The 19,182-nt window shown below is 54.1% G+C and overlaps 1 protein-coding gene across 1 annotated transcript; it reads left to right on the top strand.

The window, feature by feature from the left end:
- Positions 1-6,231: 6,231 nt before the first annotated feature.
- LOC311327909 (polycomb protein suz12-B-like) lies at positions 6,232-18,897 on the top strand (the record flags this gene model as incomplete). The annotated part of the gene is made up of 15 exons (XM_084461017.1): positions 6,232-6,397; positions 7,170-7,216; positions 7,333-7,397; positions 8,904-8,972; positions 9,062-9,111; positions 9,242-9,327; positions 9,872-10,130; positions 10,609-10,711; positions 11,164-11,269; positions 12,313-12,588; positions 12,835-12,978; positions 14,339-14,496; positions 15,550-15,745; positions 16,955-17,034; positions 18,438-18,897. 15 exons carry the CDS (start codon positions 6,232-6,234, stop codon positions 18,895-18,897), a joined length of 2,265 nt encoding a protein of 754 aa, XP_084317143.1.
- Positions 18,898-19,182: the final 285 nt, after the last annotated feature.

The raw sequence follows: 19,182 nt of genomic DNA, 5'->3' as shown, positions 1-19,182 counted from the left end.
GGGGGTAGAAGACTCCATAACACAGCCCAACATTAGAGAGGGGGGTAGAAGACTCCATAACACAGCCCAACATTAGAGAGGGGGGTAGAAGACTCCATAGCACAGCCCAACATTAGAGAGGGGGGTAGAAGACTCCATAACACAGCCCAACATTAGAGAGGGGGTTAGAAGACTCCATAACACAGCCCAACATGAGAGAGGGGGGTAGAAGACTCCATAGCACAGCTGGTAGAAGACTGGAGACCATGTGAACCAGGAAGTGGGACTTTGAAGGCCAGTTGGGAGGAATTCACACAGCTCACCTTGCCAGTAAAGACCCAGACCCTGGCTCACCAGACCACCAACAGCAAAGAGCTAGGATCTACATGAATGCCCACAATTTTGACTTATTTTGTCCATCTTCATCCATCTTCATCCACTTATCCGGGGTCGGGTCGCGGAGGCAGCAGCTCCAGCAGGGGGCCCCAGACATCCCTTTCCATGGCAGCATCAACCAGCTCTGCCTGGGGAATCTTTAGCCGCTCACAGGCCATTTTGTTATTACTGAATGTAATACATTTAAAGTAAAGATAATAATGAAACTACCTTGAATGAACTGCCCACCCTAACCCTAACCCAAACTCTAACTCTAACCCTAACCCTAACCCTAACCCTAACCCAAACCCTAACCCTAACCCTAACCCTAACCCTAACCCTAACCCTAACCCTAACCCTAACCCTAACCCTAACCCTAACCCTAACCCTACAGACACAGCATGGTTGGATGAGATGGCATCAACACATCACATAACCTACTACAGACATTTCCTATTTAGTTTGATTTGTTAATGTGTTAACTCACCTATCTTCTGCGTGGTGTAGGCAACGAGCCCAGGAGCTTTTTTTTAATAATGACATTTTTGAAAATTGACAAAAAAAAAAAGTTTTTCCATCTTTCACTACACCTTCAGAAAACGCGAGATGTATCCATAAAATATAAACTTTTAAAGAGGCATTAACTACATTGGCCACAGATAGCACAACTCCGTGAGTGTACATAAATAGCAAGCCACCTCATGCTCTTTCTTCAAGGAAAATAAAATATACATCCTCACTAATAGCCCAGGCTAGTCAGACGACTCTTCTTGCTGATCTTGTTCAGTCTTCTCACTGATGGAGTTTCTTGTCACGACGTCATTAGAGAAAACCCCCAACTGGTCTCGGACCTGCGCTCACTTCATTCTGTCCCCTGCCGCAGCTGGACCGTTGTGGGGCTTGGCTCTGGACACAAGCCTCCTCCTCCTCCTCCTTGGCTCTGGACACAAGCCTCCTCCTCCTCCTCCTTGGCTCTGGACACAAGCCTCCTCCTCCTCCTCCTTGGCTCTGGACACAAGCCTCCTCCTCCTCCTCCTTGGCTCTGGACACAAGCCTCCTCCTCCTCCTCCTTGGCTCTGGACACAAGCCTCCTCCTCCTCCTCCTTGGCTCTGGACACAAGCCTCCTCCTCCTCCTCCTTGGCTCTGGACACAAGCCTCCTCCTCCTCCTTCTTGGCTCTGGACACAAGCCTCCTCCTCCTCCTCCTTGGCTCTGGACACAAGCCTCCTCCTCCTCCTCCTTGGCTCTGGACACAAGCCTCCTCCTCCTCCTCCTTGGCTCTGGACACAAGCCTCCTCCTCCTCCTCCTTGGCTCTGGACACAAGCCTCCTCCTCCTCCTCCTTGGCTCTGGACACAAGCCTCCTCCTCCTCCTCCTTGGCTCTGGACACAAGCCTCCTCCTCCTCCTCCTCCTTGGCTCTGGACACAAGCCTCCTCCTCCTCCTTCTTGGCTCTGGACACAAGCCTCCTCCTCGAACCCTCCCCAAAATGGAATTTAAGGAGGTGTGATCGAACGTCATGCATGTGCCACAGGAGGTGCACGCCGTGATCAAGAGAGCCGGCCTCCAGCTAAACAAGCACAAGGATTGAGACATTTTGTCTGACAATTTAATGTTATTTATTTTATATAAAGGCTTTTGCGTCATCTAGTGGATGTGTTAGGAAGTGGTGGAAACTAAACATCCTGTTTAGTACTATGAAATGATCTGTATGCTAAAGATGAAAAGTGCAAATAATAATGCATAGTTGTGAGATAGTACTGTCTTATACGCTTTAAAAATTTGCAGCCATTCAGTTTTTAACCAAGGCACGGACGGGGTTCGAACCCGCGATCTTCGGTTTACGAGACCGACGCCTTACCACTTGGCCACCGCGCCTGGTGATATGGCCTTACGTAAAAAACGCATTAAATCCCTCAAATATCAGTAGAGCCCCGCCCGATTTATTTGACGTACGTTTAGCACTACATAGCGACAGCTTTTATATTTGATATGATAGACTAAATCTTTGAATAGAAATTGAAGTTGAATTACACGTCACATCACAGTTGACGGTTTTGCGGGGCCTTTATTTTGAAAATCATCCGCGCTGGTTTCACGTTTTTATAAATATTAATGTATTTTTGGCTGGTACTTCCTCATGCCATGGGAACCTCTTTACTTGTAATGTCATCCGGATGTAGCTATATCAGACCTGGGTGATGCTAGCTTGCACGGTAGCTAGCTCTAGTTTATATTTAGTTTAGCTCTATAAGAAAATCAATGGGACTTAATTGAGACAATTACATTCGGTCATTTTGGTAAGTGAAGTCCAGAATGTAATGCAACTGCTTTTAGCTGCAATTAGCTTGCTAGCAGTATAACTAGTTATCCCGCAGATCAGGTCAGTTAGCTCGAATATTTCGTACAAATTGAGCTTTGTATGATTTTGTATTTCCTTATCGATATAGGCTATTATGTGCAGATAGATAACGTGGCACTGTCTGATACAGCTATGATCATCAGGATGGGGTCACATTTAACAAGTGGCATTTTGTTGTCATCTAGCCTGGCATCGCCTAGTTGTGATCAGGGTTGTGAAATACTCCTCTGCCTGTAGCCCTAGCTGTAATATGACGTGTGTCTCAATTAAAACTTCCCCTCACCCTAACCCGGGTCCGTATCCTTTTCCTAACCCGATCCTACCCCTGACCCCTGCCTCTATCTGGGCCCAGGCACATTTATGCACACACAGACATACACCAATGTTTGCCATGTCTCTCCTATGATGTTATTAGCCTCTTTTACTCTGAAAATGTAATTTAATGTTATTTATTGCTCTATAAATGTTCTTAGCCGGTAGACAAACATACTCCTGGAGCTTGCTCGATCGCCTCGTTGAGAGGGGTCAGGGAAGAATTTTTACAGCTCACTTATCTGGCCCCCGGGTGATTACTGTTTTTTTGCTTCCCTCTGGAATATGTAGGGGTGGGATGTCTGCCCACCTCCCTTGTTCTCTGTAAAGCGCATTGTGTTGCCTCTGGGTATGAAATGCGCTATACAAATAAAGCTTTGATTGATTGATCTAATCCACGCAGTTGGTCAGTGATGAACTGTAACCCACTCTGTCTGTCCTTTGCAGTTTTGAGGTTCCCCCATCATGACGCTCCTGGTAGACGCAGTGTGGGCTGTGTGGAGCATCGGAGCCGGCGTCTACGACTACTTCCACACCAGCGCCATGGAGGAACGGATCCACGCCCTGGAGAATGTGCTGTCCATCCACCAGTGTGTCATAGCGGCTCTGTCCGCAGGCCTGGTCCTGCTCATGACTTACATCCTGTGGAGAAAACACTGAATCCATCTGGACTGTGTCTCAATGCTCCGACTCCCAAACCCTACGGACTGTCCCCATATTTAGAACTAGAGCCAAAACTGCCAAAAGCCTTTCCTGTTGGCTCCAACTGTTCTATAGCAGGTCTGGTCTGGGAAGAGAGGGGTGTTCTCAGAACCTTTGCTGCCAATGTTTCATTATTATACTTTTAAATGTTTTCCAATGTGGTCTTCTGGCTCAATGTATTTATCGCCATGGTCTCTCTCCTTGGGAGGAAAGACGTCTCTGCAGACCGGGAGCTGTTAGCTTGAGAGTCTTAATGTCCATAATTAGGAAGGGTTGCATTCACCACAGGTCTTTGAAATCCCTTCAAACATCCATCCAAAACATAAAGACACCTGTTATCAGATGGCTGTATGAGTTAGTGGGTGGAGGTGAATTGTTGATCTATTAGCCGAAACGATAACCCAAGTCACAAGTAGGCCTAGATTTATTGACAGTATCATACTGTAAGTAAAGGTATGGGTTCAAATAAATGCTCACCTTGCCTTTAACTCAGCAGGCTTGACCATGCAAATGCTGGGGATTAATCTCCACAAGTCACTTTAGACCTGGACACACTGGACATGCTGGACTCAAGGCCTTTTTTGAAACCCATGTGGTGGTCAGTAAGTGTTTACTAACAGCAGTTAATCAACACGGAATACACAGCACAGCCTGTGTTTTGGAGATGGGCTTGTTTGTACGAGTTGGGAGAGTTTGAGTTCAATGACTGTGATCATGTGAGCAGGAGGCCGGCGTTCTGCACAACTCTACTTTTCCATTGATGTGATTACCTTGTTTTTGAACCGATCATGTTGAGTAGAAGGATTGAGGACGTCTAGACGAGTCCATCCACTGCACTAGAATAAGGCGAAAGGGAATGACCTAAAATCTGGACTAATCATGGCTATCCATTTTAGGACTAATGACACTGTTTACTCATTTATTTGATGTATTGACACTGTTTACTTGTTTATTTGTTGTATTGATGTTCTTAACATCATGGGATAGATTCCTTGGCTCAGAGTTAGTGCTGGAATGGAGTAGTGCTTCTAGTCATGGGGTAGGGCCATGAGAAACCATACTAAATGATGTATCATGTTTTCATCATTGTTCACAATGATTGGGTGGATTGAGTCAGCTGACCTTGTTCAGAATGATTGGGTGGATTGAGTCAGCTGACCTTGTTCAGAATGATTGGGTGGATTGAGTCAGCTGACCTTGTTCAGAATGATTGGGTGGATTGAGTCAGCTGACCTTGTTCGGAATGATTGGGTGGATTGAGTCAGCTGACCTTGTTCAGAATGATTGGGTGGATAGCCATGGTATGCCACTGTATGTGCTGCTGTCAATCCAAGTCAATGGATTTCATAAAATGATCAATAAAACCCTACAAGATTCATACTTTGCGGCGAATTTGATGTCAGAACACCAACGGACACCAATTACACCCTCTGTGAGCTTCTTGTCTTTGAAATCGAGAGTTTAACATGTTTTTGAATGATTTTTCAAGGTGCCCACCCACATCCATTGTATGCCCAAAGCGGTGGTAGAGCAATTATCAGCTTTCTTGAAAGTGCTAGTTTTGTCAACGTTTTGATCTGAACCATTGTATATGATCATAAGTAACCTTAAAACAGGGATAAACATGCATTTTCCCTTTACTACTCCTTTAAGCCCGCCCCCTCATCCGACTCGAGCCTGTAGAGCCCGCCTCCAACATCCGCTTGCTTTATTGTTCCTTAACCGCTCCTCGCATCTTCTTTTACAATTTTTGTAATTTACAATTTTTGTAATTTTTTTTACCTACAGTAAAAACATTACAACAACTGTTCTTCTTCCGGTCCAGACCGGATGATTATGCGATGCGGGTTGTCCAATGAAAACTCGCGGGGGCGTGGTTATGGCAGAAGTGGGTTGGGGAAAAAAAATGACGCGCGAGGCGAGACAACACCGAACCAGAAAGGCCCCGGATGGAGACGGAGTTTCATCTATATAGTTATATTATAGTTATATTCATAATGTAACAGTGGTCGTAGTTTTTAATTCATGTGACTCATGTGAAGCATGAGGACCATTGCTTTCCGTCTGGTCACGCGAGAAGACAAAGTCACGCGAGAAGCCAAAGTCACGCTACCGGTACTTTGCATGTCCCCAAGCCGCCACCTGGAGAGTTCCTCCGCGGACCGGGGATTCGTCCATGGGTTCCCCCGGGTTTGACCCCTCTGCTGCGGGAGAGCCGAAGCGGAAGCTCCGGTTAGCATGTTAGCTTGGGACCCGGCTCAGCCTGGGGAGCTCAGAGGAAGTGGGAGTTTCGCGCTTGCCTCGTCATTGTGTTTGAGACGGTGCTTCTGACAAACTTCATGTTTTCTTCTCAAAAGCCACAAGCTACGGAGGCCGACAAGCAAACTGACAACTGTGTTTTTATAGACTACCTCCTAACGTTGGTTGGGTTTCGTGTTCTTTGTTTAAACAAAAGAACCCGAGTTTTCTCCCATATTTCGGATACACGCGTGTCACTCTCAAATGGCCCCCCAGAAGCATGCGTCTTCTGGTCACATCGGTTCCGGCCCGGTGGGTTACGGTACCGGCGGGGTGTACCGGTCCTCTCCGGTCGTGATGGCCGCAGCCAAGAAGCCCAAGACGGAGGACTTACCTCCCGATCATGAGCTGTTCCTGCAGGCCTTCGGGAGTGAGTTGACTTGGTTGTGTTTTTCCTGCAGGTTGACCAAGTGGGTTGGGATTTGAGCCGTGTGGGGATCCGTGGTTGGTTTAGTAGTGTGTGGGTTTAGTGTGACAGTTGACCCAATAACCAGAAATCATTGGCATTGTCATCTGAATTGAAGTCTTTTGTGTCAGAAACGAATGCAAAGCGTATATCTGGTAGTAAGTTACTGGTTATTGTAGCCACGGGTTCAATTATCTAATTAACTTACTGAAATGTAACTTTTGAAGCCCTTGGAAGGGTGCAGTAAAGTAGACTTGAGTTTCACCACATTATTCTACTAAACCCAACCAAGTTCATTTATTCTACTAACACAACCAAGTTCATTTATTCTACTAACCCAACCAAGTTCATTTATTCTGAACCTAATACTCCTGAGCCATGTGCTTCCCTCTCTGAAAATCACATGTGCTGCCTTTGAAGTGTTTTCTCCTGATAACCTTACTGTACTCCTTACTGTACTTCCATGTCACATGTCACAAATCATCCACAATGCATTATGTAAATTGAATATAGGGTAAGAGCTAAAGCTTGTTGTAGCTTGACGAGTTTAATCCTCATCAAAGGTAGTCATTAATTAGCCTATCTAACTGAAAGCATTTGTGGAGGCAGATATTGGTGTTATATATATATATATATATATATATAGAGAAACAAATCTTCAATGTGTCAAAAGCAGGCCAGTTATTTGGTAATTCATCATGTGAAATTACTTCTGCTAATTGTATTCTATTTTCAGAACCAACCCAAATCTACAGGTTTCTTCGCACCAGGAACTTAATAGCAGTAAGTCTTTAATCAACCTTCGAGCATTTAGATCATCTACCTCGGCTAAGGAGAGAAATACAGGAGGAACATTTCTGCTCTTAATCTTGCGACATTGTTCTTTTATTGCTTTTCAGCCTATATTCTTACACAGAACACTCACCTACATGTCCCACAGAAACTCGAGAACAAACGGCAGAAGGTAAGCCCCAGCGGAGCTGTTCACTCAATCATTTCCCATCGTGTCCGTTCAAATGGAAAGGCCTGTATGATGGTGGTCTGCGCTGGCATTCATGAGAAGTTTATTGCTGTAGTAGTAGTAGTTTATCATATTCCAGATCGTTTTATTTGCTTATGACGGACTGCCAAGCTTCTGAAGTCATTTAAAGAGAGGGAGAGAGAGAGGCTGAGGGTTCTTTAGGCAGAGGGGCTGGTGGAACATTACTAGAACCCTGGGACTCGTGTTCTGCTGTTCTCTGAAGGCCCAGAGCCACACAGCGCTCAGACCAGTACAGCCGAGGTGGGGCCTCTAGAGGAAGTGGAGCAGAGAGGGGTGCATCGTGTCAGTTAGGCCTTTTCATACGGGGCCCGGGTGCAGATAAACCACAGGAGCCCGTTCATAAGATACTGTAGGCTAGCAGCTCAGCGGAACAGCTAGCGACGATGGAAAAAGCCTTTAGAAGAACGAGGAGGTGGGCGTTTGACTGAAGTGGATATTATAATTTATAGGTTTGAAGGATGGAGTTTATTTGGTGATGTGGGTGTTTGACAGTGATTTGGATATTATAGATTTGCAGGATGGCTTTTACTTAGTGATGTGGTTGTTTGACTGAAGTAGATATTATAGGTTTGTAGATATTATAGGTTTGTAGATATTAAAGGTTTGTAGATATTATAGGTTTGAAGGATGGAGCTTACATCCAGAGGTTTACTTGCGGGGGTGTATCTTGATACGTTTACGAGCAGAGATACTCAGCTCTTAAGTCCTAAGGCTTTTAGGCAGTGCAGGAATGGAGAGTTTAGTCGTTGCTGTTAGTCACATGCAGATCTCTTCTCTCTGAAATATGACGGGCCTGGTAAACACTGGTGGGATGATTGAGTTGAGCCTCGTTTTACGAGTCAAAATAAAGGTTTGAAATGAAATGAAAAAAGGAGCCGTTCTACACAAAAACACCAGAATGCTTGGAACTAGAGGAATGTTAGCGCTCTAAGGGCCGGCCCTGTTTCTTACCCCTACCCCTCGTTTTCAAATGCCCCTCGCCTTTCGACTTGTCCCTTGTATCCTGTGGATTAGTGTGGTTCTGTGTTTCTGATACGGTTCTGGGTCTCTATCCTGTAGATTAGTGTAGTTCTGTGTTTGTGATACGGGCCTGGGTCTGGTTCTGTGTTTCTGATCCTGGTTCTGGTTCTGTGTTTCTGATCCTGGGTCTGGTTCTGTGTTTCTGATCCTGGTTCTGGTTCTGTGTTTCTGATCCTGGGTCTGGTTCTGTGTTTCTGATCCTGGGTCTGGTTCTGTGGATCTGATCCTGGGTCTGGTTCTGTGTTTCTAATCCTGGGTCTGGTTCTGTGGTTCTGATCCTGGGTCTGGTTCTGTGGATCTGATCCTGGGTCTGGTTCTGTGTTTCTAATCCTGGGTCTGGTTCTGTGGTTCTGATCCTGGGTCTGGTTCTGTGTTTCTGATCCTGGGTCTCTGGGTCTCTGGTTTCAGGAAGTGCTCCAGGGTGGACGACCTGCTGTTCAACGTGGAGAAGATGAAGGGCGAGCAGGAGTCATGCAGGTAAGCCCACCTGGGCCGTGTTGGACGGTTCTGTGTTTCTGTGCTCGTCTGCTTCTAACGGTTCTGTGTTTCTGTGTTCGTCTTCTCAGCCTGGCGTCGCACCTGCAGCTCACCTTCACCGGGTTCTTCCACAAACTCGGTACGGGCTTTATCAACACACACACACACACACACACACACACACACACACACACACACACACAGCTTGTTATTTTCATTCCTAAACGTGTGTCTGAACCCCTCTGTCCTTGTCCTCGTGTCCCACTCAGAGATGCCGTCCCAGGACTGCGAGAACGAGCAGAGCTCCGTGTCTCTGGAGGTGCTGCTGGTCAAAGTGTGCCACAAGAAAAGGAAGGTGTGTGTTTTGGGGGTGTGGGGGTGTGATCAAACTCAGGAGGTCAAAACGGGGGCCCGGGGCCTCTGACCACCCTCCCTGGGGCCCTCTGACCAGCCTCCCTGGGGCCCTCTCACCAGCCTCCCTGGGGCCCTCTCACCAGCCTCCCCGGGGCCCTCTCACCAGCCTCCCCGGGGCCCTCTGACCAGCCTCCCTGGGGCCCTCTCACCAGCCTCCCTGGGGCCCTCTGACCAGCCTCCCCGGGGCCCTCTCACCAGCCTCCCCGGGGCCCTCTCACCAGCCTCCCTGGGGGCCCTCTGACCAGCCTCCCTGGGGCCCTCTGACCAGCCTCCCTGGGGCCCTCTCACCAGCCTCCCTGGGGCCCTCTCACCAGCCTCCCTGGGGCCCTCTGACCAGCCTCCCTGGGGCCCTCTCACCAGCCTCCCTGGGGCTGTTGTAAACCTGTGTCTCTCTCCCCCCCCCCCCCCAGGATGTGAGCTGCCCGGTGCCTCTCTCTCTATGTGTTTCCATGTTGTAAACCTCTCTCTCCCCCCCCCCCTCCCAGGATGTGAGCTGCCCGGTGAAGCAGGTCCCCGCAGGGAAGAAGCAGGTTCCTCTGAACCCGCCCAGCTCCGGGGGGGGTCCGGACGGCAAGCCCCCCTGCTGCCCCTCCCTGGTGGTGTCCAGCAGCGAGTTCGAGCCCAGCGACAGCCACATGGTCAAGTCCTACTCCCTGCTGTTCCGCGTGTCTCGGCCCGGACCGGACCGGCAGCCCGACGGACCGGCGCACGGCCACGCCCACGCCGAGCCCAATGAGAACACAGGTGAGAGGGGACAGAGGCGGAGAGGGAGGGCTTACTATCGGGCTATATGTTTATATCGAGAGTGGGAAAGTCTAATGTAATGGATATAACGTGTTGAAGGTAGTATTCGACTGGCTCACGCTAGAGAGAAGTTTTATTTCCATTCGGAGAAATGGCCGGAGCCTAGACTAGAAAACGATCTCTATTGAAAGGGGCCGTGTCTAGGAGGGGCCCCTGAGATGAGGAGGGGCCCCAAGAGGAAGTATCCTCCAAATATGTGTTAGTTTCCATGTATTGAATGTAGAATTGCTAACTATACTCAACCCATGTTCAAGAACGGTATTGTGTGTGTGATGCACACGTGGGCTCCGTTGTGGCGTGAAAAGACAATTGAGGAGAGTTGAAAGTATTTCATATTCAGGTAGCTAATGCCGTCCATGTACAGAAGAGATGTGAGCGCGTGTGTGTGTGTGTGTGTGTGCGTGTGTGTGTGTGTCAGACGTTGCAGACGAGGCGCCAGACAGGAAGAAGAGAGCCTCGTTGCTCCGGGAGGAGGGACAGACCGTGTTTGTGGCTCAGATGACGGTGTTTGATAAGAACAGGTGACTGATACACTCCACACACACTCTCACACTCCACACACACTCTCACACTCCACACACACTCTCACACTCCACACACACTCTCACACTCCACACACACACTCTCACACTCCACACACACTCTCACACTCCACACACACTCTCACACTCCACACACACTCTCACACTCCACACACACTCTCACACTCCACACACACTCTCACACTCCACACACACTCTCACACTCCACACACACTCTCACACTCCACACACACTCTCACACTCCACACACACTCTCAGCCGGCTCGCCAGCAAGACGGAATATTACTGAGACTAATGTTGCTCTTCCCTCATTCAATGTGTGTGTGTGTGTGTGCGTGTGTGCGTGCGTGTGTGTGTGTGCGTGTGTGTGCGCGCGTGTGTGTGTGTGTGTGTGTGTGTGTGTGTGTGTGTGTGTGTGTGTGTGTGTGTAGGCGTCTGCAGCTGCTGGATGGGGACTATGAGGTGTCCATGCAGGAGATGGAGGAGAGTCCTGTTAACAAGAAGAGGGCCACTTGGGAAACCATCTTGGATGGAAAGGTGTGTTCATGAACCATTACCCACCATCACCCACCATCACCCACTATTACCCACTATTACCCTCCATCATCCTCCATCACCCTCCATCACCCACCATCACCCACCATCACCCACCATTACCCTCCATCACCCACTATTACCCTCCATCACCCACCATTACCCTCCATCACCCACTATTACCACCCATTACCCTCCATCACCCACTATTACCCACTATTACCAACATCACCCACTATTAACCTCCATCACCCACCATCACCCACTATTACCCTCCATCACCCACTATTACCCCCCATTACCCACCATCACCCACCATCACCCACCATCACCCACTATTACCAACCATCACCCACCATCACCCTCCATCACCCTCCATCACCCACTATTACCCACTATTACCCACTATTACCAACCATCACCCTCCATCACCCTCCATCACCCACTATTACCCACTATTACCAACCATCACCCTCCATCACCCTCCATCACCCACCATCACCCACTATTACCCTCCATCACCCACTATCACCCACCATCACCCTCCATCACCCACCATCACCCACTATTACCCTCCATCACACACTATTACCCTCCATCACCCACCATCACCCACTATTACCCTCCATCACACACTATTACCCTCCATCACCCACCATCACCCACTATTACCCTCCATCACCCTCCATCACCCTCCATCACCCTCCATCACCCTCCATCTCCCACCATTACCCTCCATCACCCACTATTACCCTCCATCACCCACCATCACCCTCCATCACCCTCCATCACCCACCATCACCCACCATTACCCACCATTACCAACCATCACCAAATAAGCACATAGTTATAACGTCTATGTGTGTTCTGGATTCATAGGATCACCAGTTCTGTTATTGATACCAATCTGGGCAGGGCTGTGTGTGTCTGGGCTTTCATCTAAATGAAAAGATATAAACATGGATATAAAGACGTTAAAAACACCAGAACGCCTGGATCACCTCATAAAGTCAAATAACAGCCTGGTCCTCTCCGTCGTGTCCCAGCGCCTGCCTCCCTTCCAGACGTTCTCCCAGGGTCCCACGCTGCAGTTCAGGCTGCGCTGGACGGGAGACGCCGCCGACCGCCCCACGGCGCCCGTGGCCAGGCCCCTCGCCACACGCAACTCTGACGCCGCCCCGGCCGCGCCCGGCGACCCCCGACCCGGCGGCGCCAGACCCGCCCACGCCCCGGCGGTCAGGGAGCCCGTCGCCGTCACCGTGCCGACCAGAAGAGCGCACGTCTCCCTGGAGCCACGGCAGAAGCTGCGTATATTCTACCAGGTGAGACACACACACACACTCACACGCACACACACACACACACACTCACACACGCGTGAGCGCGCACACACACACTTCAAGCAATCAAATACATGTTTCTTTCTCTCCTCTCCTCTCCTCTCCTCTCCTCTCCTCTCCTCTCCTCTCCTCTCCTCTCCTCTCCTCTCCTCTCCTCTCCTCTCCTCTCCTCTCCTCTCCTCTCCTCTCCTCTCCTCTCCTCTCCTCTCCTCTCCTCTCCCGGCCCAGTTCCATTACAGTAACCACACGCGTCAGCAGACGGAGGCGCGTGACGACCTGCACTGCCCCTGGTGCACCCTGGGATGCCGGACGCTCTACAGCCTCCTCAAGCACCTGACGCTCTCGCACCCGCGCTTCCTGTTCAGCTACGTGGTGAGAGGCTCGTTCGCCCACGCGTGCACGTCCTTGTCCAAGTGTGTGTGTGTGTGTTGGACCCGTCCTTGTCCAAGTGTGTGTGTGTGTGTTGGACCCGTCCAAGATGGCCCCCGTAGAATCCTGAGGAGCGTGAGGGGGACGTCCTGTAGTCCCACCTGAGGGACGTGTTTCTCCGGAATGTGACCTGACATGACAGTCGTCTTCTTCCGTCTCTCTCGCCCCATCCTCTCCTCCTGCCCCTCCTCTCCTCCTGCCCCTCCTCTCCTCCTGCCCCTCCTCTCCTCCTGCCCCATCCTCTCCTCCTCTCCTCCTGCCTCTCCTCTCCTCCTCTCCTCCTGCCCCTCCTCTCCTCCTGCCCCTCCTCTCCTCCTGCCCCATCCTCTCCTCCTCTCCTCCTGCCTCTCCTCTCCTCCTCTCCTCCTGCTTCTCCTCTCCTCCTCTCCTCCTGCCCCTCCTCTCCTCCTGCCCCTCCTCTCCTCCTGCCCCCTCCTCTCCTCCTGCCCATCCTCTCCTCCTGCCTCTCCTCTCCTCCTGCCCCATCCTCTCCTCCTTCCCCTCCTCTCCTCCTGCCTCTCCTCAACTCCTGCCTCTCCTCTCCTCCTCTCCTCCTGCCCCTCCTCTCCTCCTCTCCTCCTGCCCCTCCTCTCCTCCTGCCCCATCCACTCCTCCTGCCCCTCCTCCTCTCCTCCTGCCCCTCCTCTCCTCCTGCCCCATCCTCTCCTCCTGCCCCTCCTCTCCTCCTGCCCCTCCTCTCCTCCTCTCCTCCTGCCCCTCCTCTCCTCCTGCCCCTCCTCTCCTCCTGCCTCTCCTCTCCTCCTCTCCTCCTGCCCCTCCTCCTGCCCCTCCTCTCCTCCTGCCCCTCCTCTCCTCCTCTCCTCCTGCCCCTCCTCTCCTCCTCTCCTCCTGCCCCTCCTCTCCTCCTCTCCTCCTGCCCCTCCTCTCCTCCTGCCCCTCCTCTCCTCCTGCCCCTCCTCTCCTCCTGCCCCTCCTCTCCTCCTCTTCTCTCCTCCTCTCCTCCTGCCCCTCCTCTCCTCCTCTCCTCCTGCCCCTCCTCTCCTCCTCTCCTCCTGCCCCTCCTCTCCTCCTCTCCTCCTGCCTCTCCTCTCCTCCTCTCCTCCTGCCCCTCCTCTCCTCCTGCCCCATCCTCTCCTCCTCTCCTCCTGCCCCTCCTCTCCTCCTGCCCCTCCTCTCCTCCTCTCCTCCTGCCTCTCCTCTCCTCCTCTCCTCCTGCCTCTCCTCTCCTCCTCTCCTCCTGCCCCTCCTCTCCTCCTGCCCCATCCTCTCCTCCTCTCCTCCTGCCCCTCCTCTCCTCCTGCCCCTCCTCTCCTCCTGCCCCTCCTCTCCTCCTCTCCTCCAGCCCCACCCTAAGGGCGCCCGGATCGAGGTGTCCATCAGCGAGCGTTTTGACGGCGGGTCCCCCGGGACGCCCCAGGACGTCCACCGCCAGCCCGGCTTCGCCTTCAGCAGGAACGGCCCGGTCAAGAGGACCTCCGTCACACACGTCCTCGTCTGCAGGTCCCTAACTCTAACCCTGCAGGTCACACACTAACACACGCGCACGTTAGGGTTATGTACCGAGACACGCACACGTAGAAACCCCCCCCCCAGACCCTAACAGCCCCTCCCTCACCCTAACAGCCCCCTCCCTGCCCCCCCAGACCCTAACCGCCCCCTCCCTGCCCCCCCCAGACCCTAACAGCCCCTCCCTCACCCTAACAGCCCCCTCCCTGCCCCCCCAGACCCTAACAGCCCCCTCCCTGCCCCCTCAGACCCTAACAGCCCCTCCCTCACCCTAACAGCCCCCTCCCTGCCCCCCCAGACCCTAACAGCCCCCTCCCTGCCCCCCCCAGACCCTAACAGCCCCTCCCTGCCCCCCCAGACCCTAACAGCCCCCTCCCTGCCCCCCCCCAGACCCTAACAGCCCCTCCCTGCCCCCCCCAGACCCTAACAGCCCCTCCCTGCCCCCCCAGACCCTAACAGCCCCCTCCCTGCCCCCCCACCCAGACCCTAACAGCCCCCTCCCTGCCCCCCCCAGACCCTAACCGCCCCCTCCCTGCCCCCCCACCCAGACCCTAACAGCCCCTCCCTCACCCTAACAGCCCCCTCCCTGCCCCACCAGACCCTAACAGCCCCTCCCTGCCCCCCCCAGACCCTAACAGCCCCCCCTACCCCCCCAGACCCTAACAGCCCCTCCCTGCCCCCTCAGACCCTAACAGCCCCCTCCCTGCCCCCCCAGACCCTAACAGCCCCCTCCCTGCCCCCTCAGACCCTAACAGCCCCCTCCCTGCCCCCCCAGACCCTAACAGCCCCTCCCTGCCCCCCCAGACCCTAACAGCCCCTCCCTGCCCCCCCCAGACCCTAACAGCCCCCTCCCTGCCCCCCCAGACCCTAACAGCCCCCTCCCTGCCCCCCCCAGACCCTAACAGCCCCTCCCTGACCCCCCCCCCAGACCCTAACAGCCCCCTCCCTGCCCCCCCAGACCCTAACAGCCCCTCCCTGCCCCCCCAGACCCTAACAGCCCCTCCCTGCCCCCCCCAGACCCTAACAGCCCCCTCCCTGCCCCCCCAGGCCCCAGCGGACGAGGCCCAGCCTGTCAGAGTTCCTGGAGGACGAGGGCGAGGCGCAGCATCAGAGCGGCCTGGTCAGCGGACTCAACCGTCTCTGGTTCTACAGCGACAGCTGCGTCCCCCGCCCGCCCCAGGACACGCTGCTGGACAGCGAGGACGAGAGAGACCCGGCCTGGCTCCGGGAGAAGACCGCCACGGTCAGACTCGCACACACACACTCTCACACACACACTCAAACACTCACACACACTCACACACTCTCTCACACACACACTCACACACTCACACACACTCTCTCTCTCTCACACACACACTCACACACTCACACACACTCACACACTCACACTCACACACTCACTCACTCACTCACACTCTCACACACACACACACTCTCACACACTCACACTCTCACACACTCTCACTCACACACTCACTCACTCACTCACACTCACACACACACTCGCACACACTCACTCACACACACACACACACACTCACACTCACACACACACACACACACACTCTCACACACACACTCACACACTCACACTCACACTCACACACACTCTCACACACACACTCACACACTCACACTCACACACTCACACACACACTCACACACACTCACACACACTCACACTCACTCACACTCACTCACACTCACTCACACTCACACACACTCACACACTCACGCACACACTCACGCACACACTCACGCACACACTCACGCACACACTCACGCACACACTCACACACACTCACACACACACACACACACTCACACACTCATGCACACACTCACGCACACACTCACGCACACACTCACACACACTCACACACACACACTCACACACGCACACACACACACACATTCACACACACACACTCTCACACACACACACACTCACACTCACACACTCACACACACACACACTCACACACACACACTCACACACTCACACACACACACACAGACACTCACACACACTCACACACACACTCACACACTCACACACCGTCATCGGCGGTCACTCGGGGGCGAGTATGGCCGTCCTCCTCCTTGGTCCTTCTGGGTCTTCAGGAGGGCGAAGAGGCCGATCCTGGCAGCCGCATACCGTGGTGCATTGTGGGCAGGGATGGGCGGTGAGGGTCGTGGGTCGGGGTCGAACCTTTTTGGTGGAAGCGCTCTCCTTTCTGCGTCTGCGCTCGTCTCGCCCCTGCCTGCAACGTTGGAACATATCCAAGCATCACACACACACACACACACACACACACACACACACACACAGCATAACGGAACAGACATGGTGACCTTGATCCTGGACTGTCCCTCTGGATGGGATCTGACGGGCGCGTTCTGTTCCCTCTGGACGGCGTCTGACGGGCGCGTTCTGTTCCCTCCGCAGCAAATCGAGGAGTTCACGGACGTGAACGAGGGGGAGAAGGAGGTGATGAAGCTGTGGAACCTCCACGTCATGAAGTTCGGGTAGGGAGCTGACCTCTGACCTCTATACAGAAAACTCCGCTCCGCTGGTGGACCTCAAGAGATCGACCCCTAGAGTTTGACACAGCCACTATGACACTAGTTCAAAACAAAAAGATAACAATACTTTATTTCTCAATGAATAGAGTGTTTTGTTTAGGAGCAGTGTGTTAGATCTATGTATCCTCTCCTCCTGCCCCTCCTGCCCCTCCTCTCCTCCTGCCCCTCCTCTCCTCCTGCCTCTCCTGCCCCTCCTCTCCTCCTGCCTCTCCTCTCCTCCTGCCTCTCCTGCCCCTCCTCTCCTCCTGCCTCTCCTGCCCCTCCTCTCCTCCTGCCCCTCCTCTCCTCCTGCCTCTCCTCTCCTCCTGCCTCTCCTCCTCCTGCCTCTCCTCCTGCCCCATCCTCTCCTCCTGCCCCTCCTCTCCTCTCCTCCTGCCCCTCCTCTCCTCCTGCCCCTCCTCTCCTCCTGCCTCTCCTCTCCTCCTGCCTCTCCTCCTCCTGCCTCTCCTCCTGCCCCTCCTCTCCTCCTGCCCCTCCTCTCCTCCTGCCCCTCCTCTCCTCCTGACTCTCCTCCTGCCCCTCCTCTCCTCCTGCCTCTCCTCTCCTCCTGCCTCGCCTCTCCTCCTCTCCTCCTGCCTCTCCTCTCCTCCTGCCTCTCCTCTCCTCCTCTCCTCCTCTCCTCCTCTCCTCCTGCCTCTCCTCTCCTCCTGCCCCTCCTCTCCTCCTGCCTCTCCTCTCCTCCTCTCCTCCTGCCCCTCCTCTCCTCCTGCCCCTCCTCTCCTCCTGCCCCATCCTCTCCTCCTGCCCCATCCTCTCCTCCTGCCTCTCCTCCTGCCTCTCCTCTCCTCCTCTCCTCCTGCCTCGCCTCTCCTCCTCTCCTCCTGCCTCTTCTCTCCTCCTCTCCTCCTGCCCCTCCTCTCCTCCTGCCTCTCCTCTCCTCCTGCCTCGCCTCTCCTGCCTCTCCTCTCCTCCTCTCCTCCTGCCTCGCCTCTCCTCCTCTCCTCCTCTCCTCCTGCCCCTCCTCTCCTCCTGCCCCATCCTCTCCTCCTGCCTCTCCTCTCCTCCTGCCTCTCCTCCTCGCCTCTCCTCCTCTCCTCCTGCCTCGCCTCTCCTCCTCTCCTCCTCCCTCTCCTCCTGCCTCTCCTCTCCTCCTCTCCTCCTCTCCTCCTCTCCTCCTGCCCCTCCTGCCCCTCCTCTCCTCCTGCCTCTCCTCTCCTCCTGCCCCTCCTCTCCTCCTGCCTCTCCTCTCCTCCTGCCTCTCCTCTCCTCCTCTCCTCCTCCCTCTCCTCCTGCCCCTCCTCTCCTCCTGCCTCGCCTCTCCTCCTCTCCTCCTGCCCCTCCTCTCCTCCTGCCCCTCGGGTAGCCGGTCGGTACCCCAGGTCAACCCCGTCTCTCTCCCCCCCCAGGTTCATAGCGGACAGGCAGATGAAGCACGCCTGCCTGCGCTTCGTGGAGCGCTGCGGCGCCCGCCTGGCCCAGAGGAACCTGTGCAGGAACTTCCTGCTGCACCTGGTCAGCATGCACGACTTCAACCTGGTCAGCACGGCCACCATCGACCAGGCCATGGCCCGCCTCCGGCAGATCCAGGCGCAGCAGGCCGGGGGAGGGGTGGGGGAGGAGGAGGGGGAGGAGGAGGAGGGGGAGAGGGAGGAGGAGGAGGAGGAGGAGGCTTGGCGGACGCCGGCCGAGACGGAATCAAAGACAGAGCCCGGCTACGCCGCCGCCGCAAACGACAATGAGGGGAACCGTGGCGACGGTTGCCCAGGGGAGGAGAACGGCGAGGCGAGTGACGATGATGATGATGATGATGATGATGGTTTAGGGGGCATGGAAACGGAGCGGCCCAGCAAAAGGCCGAAACTCTGAGGCTCCGCCTTCTCCTGTCTGGTGGGAGGGACTGTAGCGCCACGCCGGCTGGAGAGACGAGCCAGGGAGAGACCAGCCAGGGAGAGAGACGAGCCAGGGAGAGACGAGCCAGGGAGAGACGAGCCAGGGAGAGACCAGCCAGGGAGAGACCAGCCAGGGAGAGACGAGCCAGGGAGAGACCAGCCAGGGAGAGACGAGCCAGGGAGAGACCAGCCAGGGAGAGACGAGCCAGGGAGAGACGAGCCAGGGAGAGACCAGCCAGGGAGAGACCAGCCAGGGAGAGAC

Source organism: Borostomias antarcticus, assembly GCF_949987555.1.
Source record: "Borostomias antarcticus genome assembly, chromosome: 35".
In the NCBI taxonomy this organism is placed as follows: domain Eukaryota; kingdom Metazoa; phylum Chordata; class Actinopteri; order Stomiiformes; family Stomiidae; genus Borostomias; species Borostomias antarcticus.
Note: the sequence above shows the minus strand (reverse complement) of the source record. Positions and strands in the feature narration are given on the sequence as shown.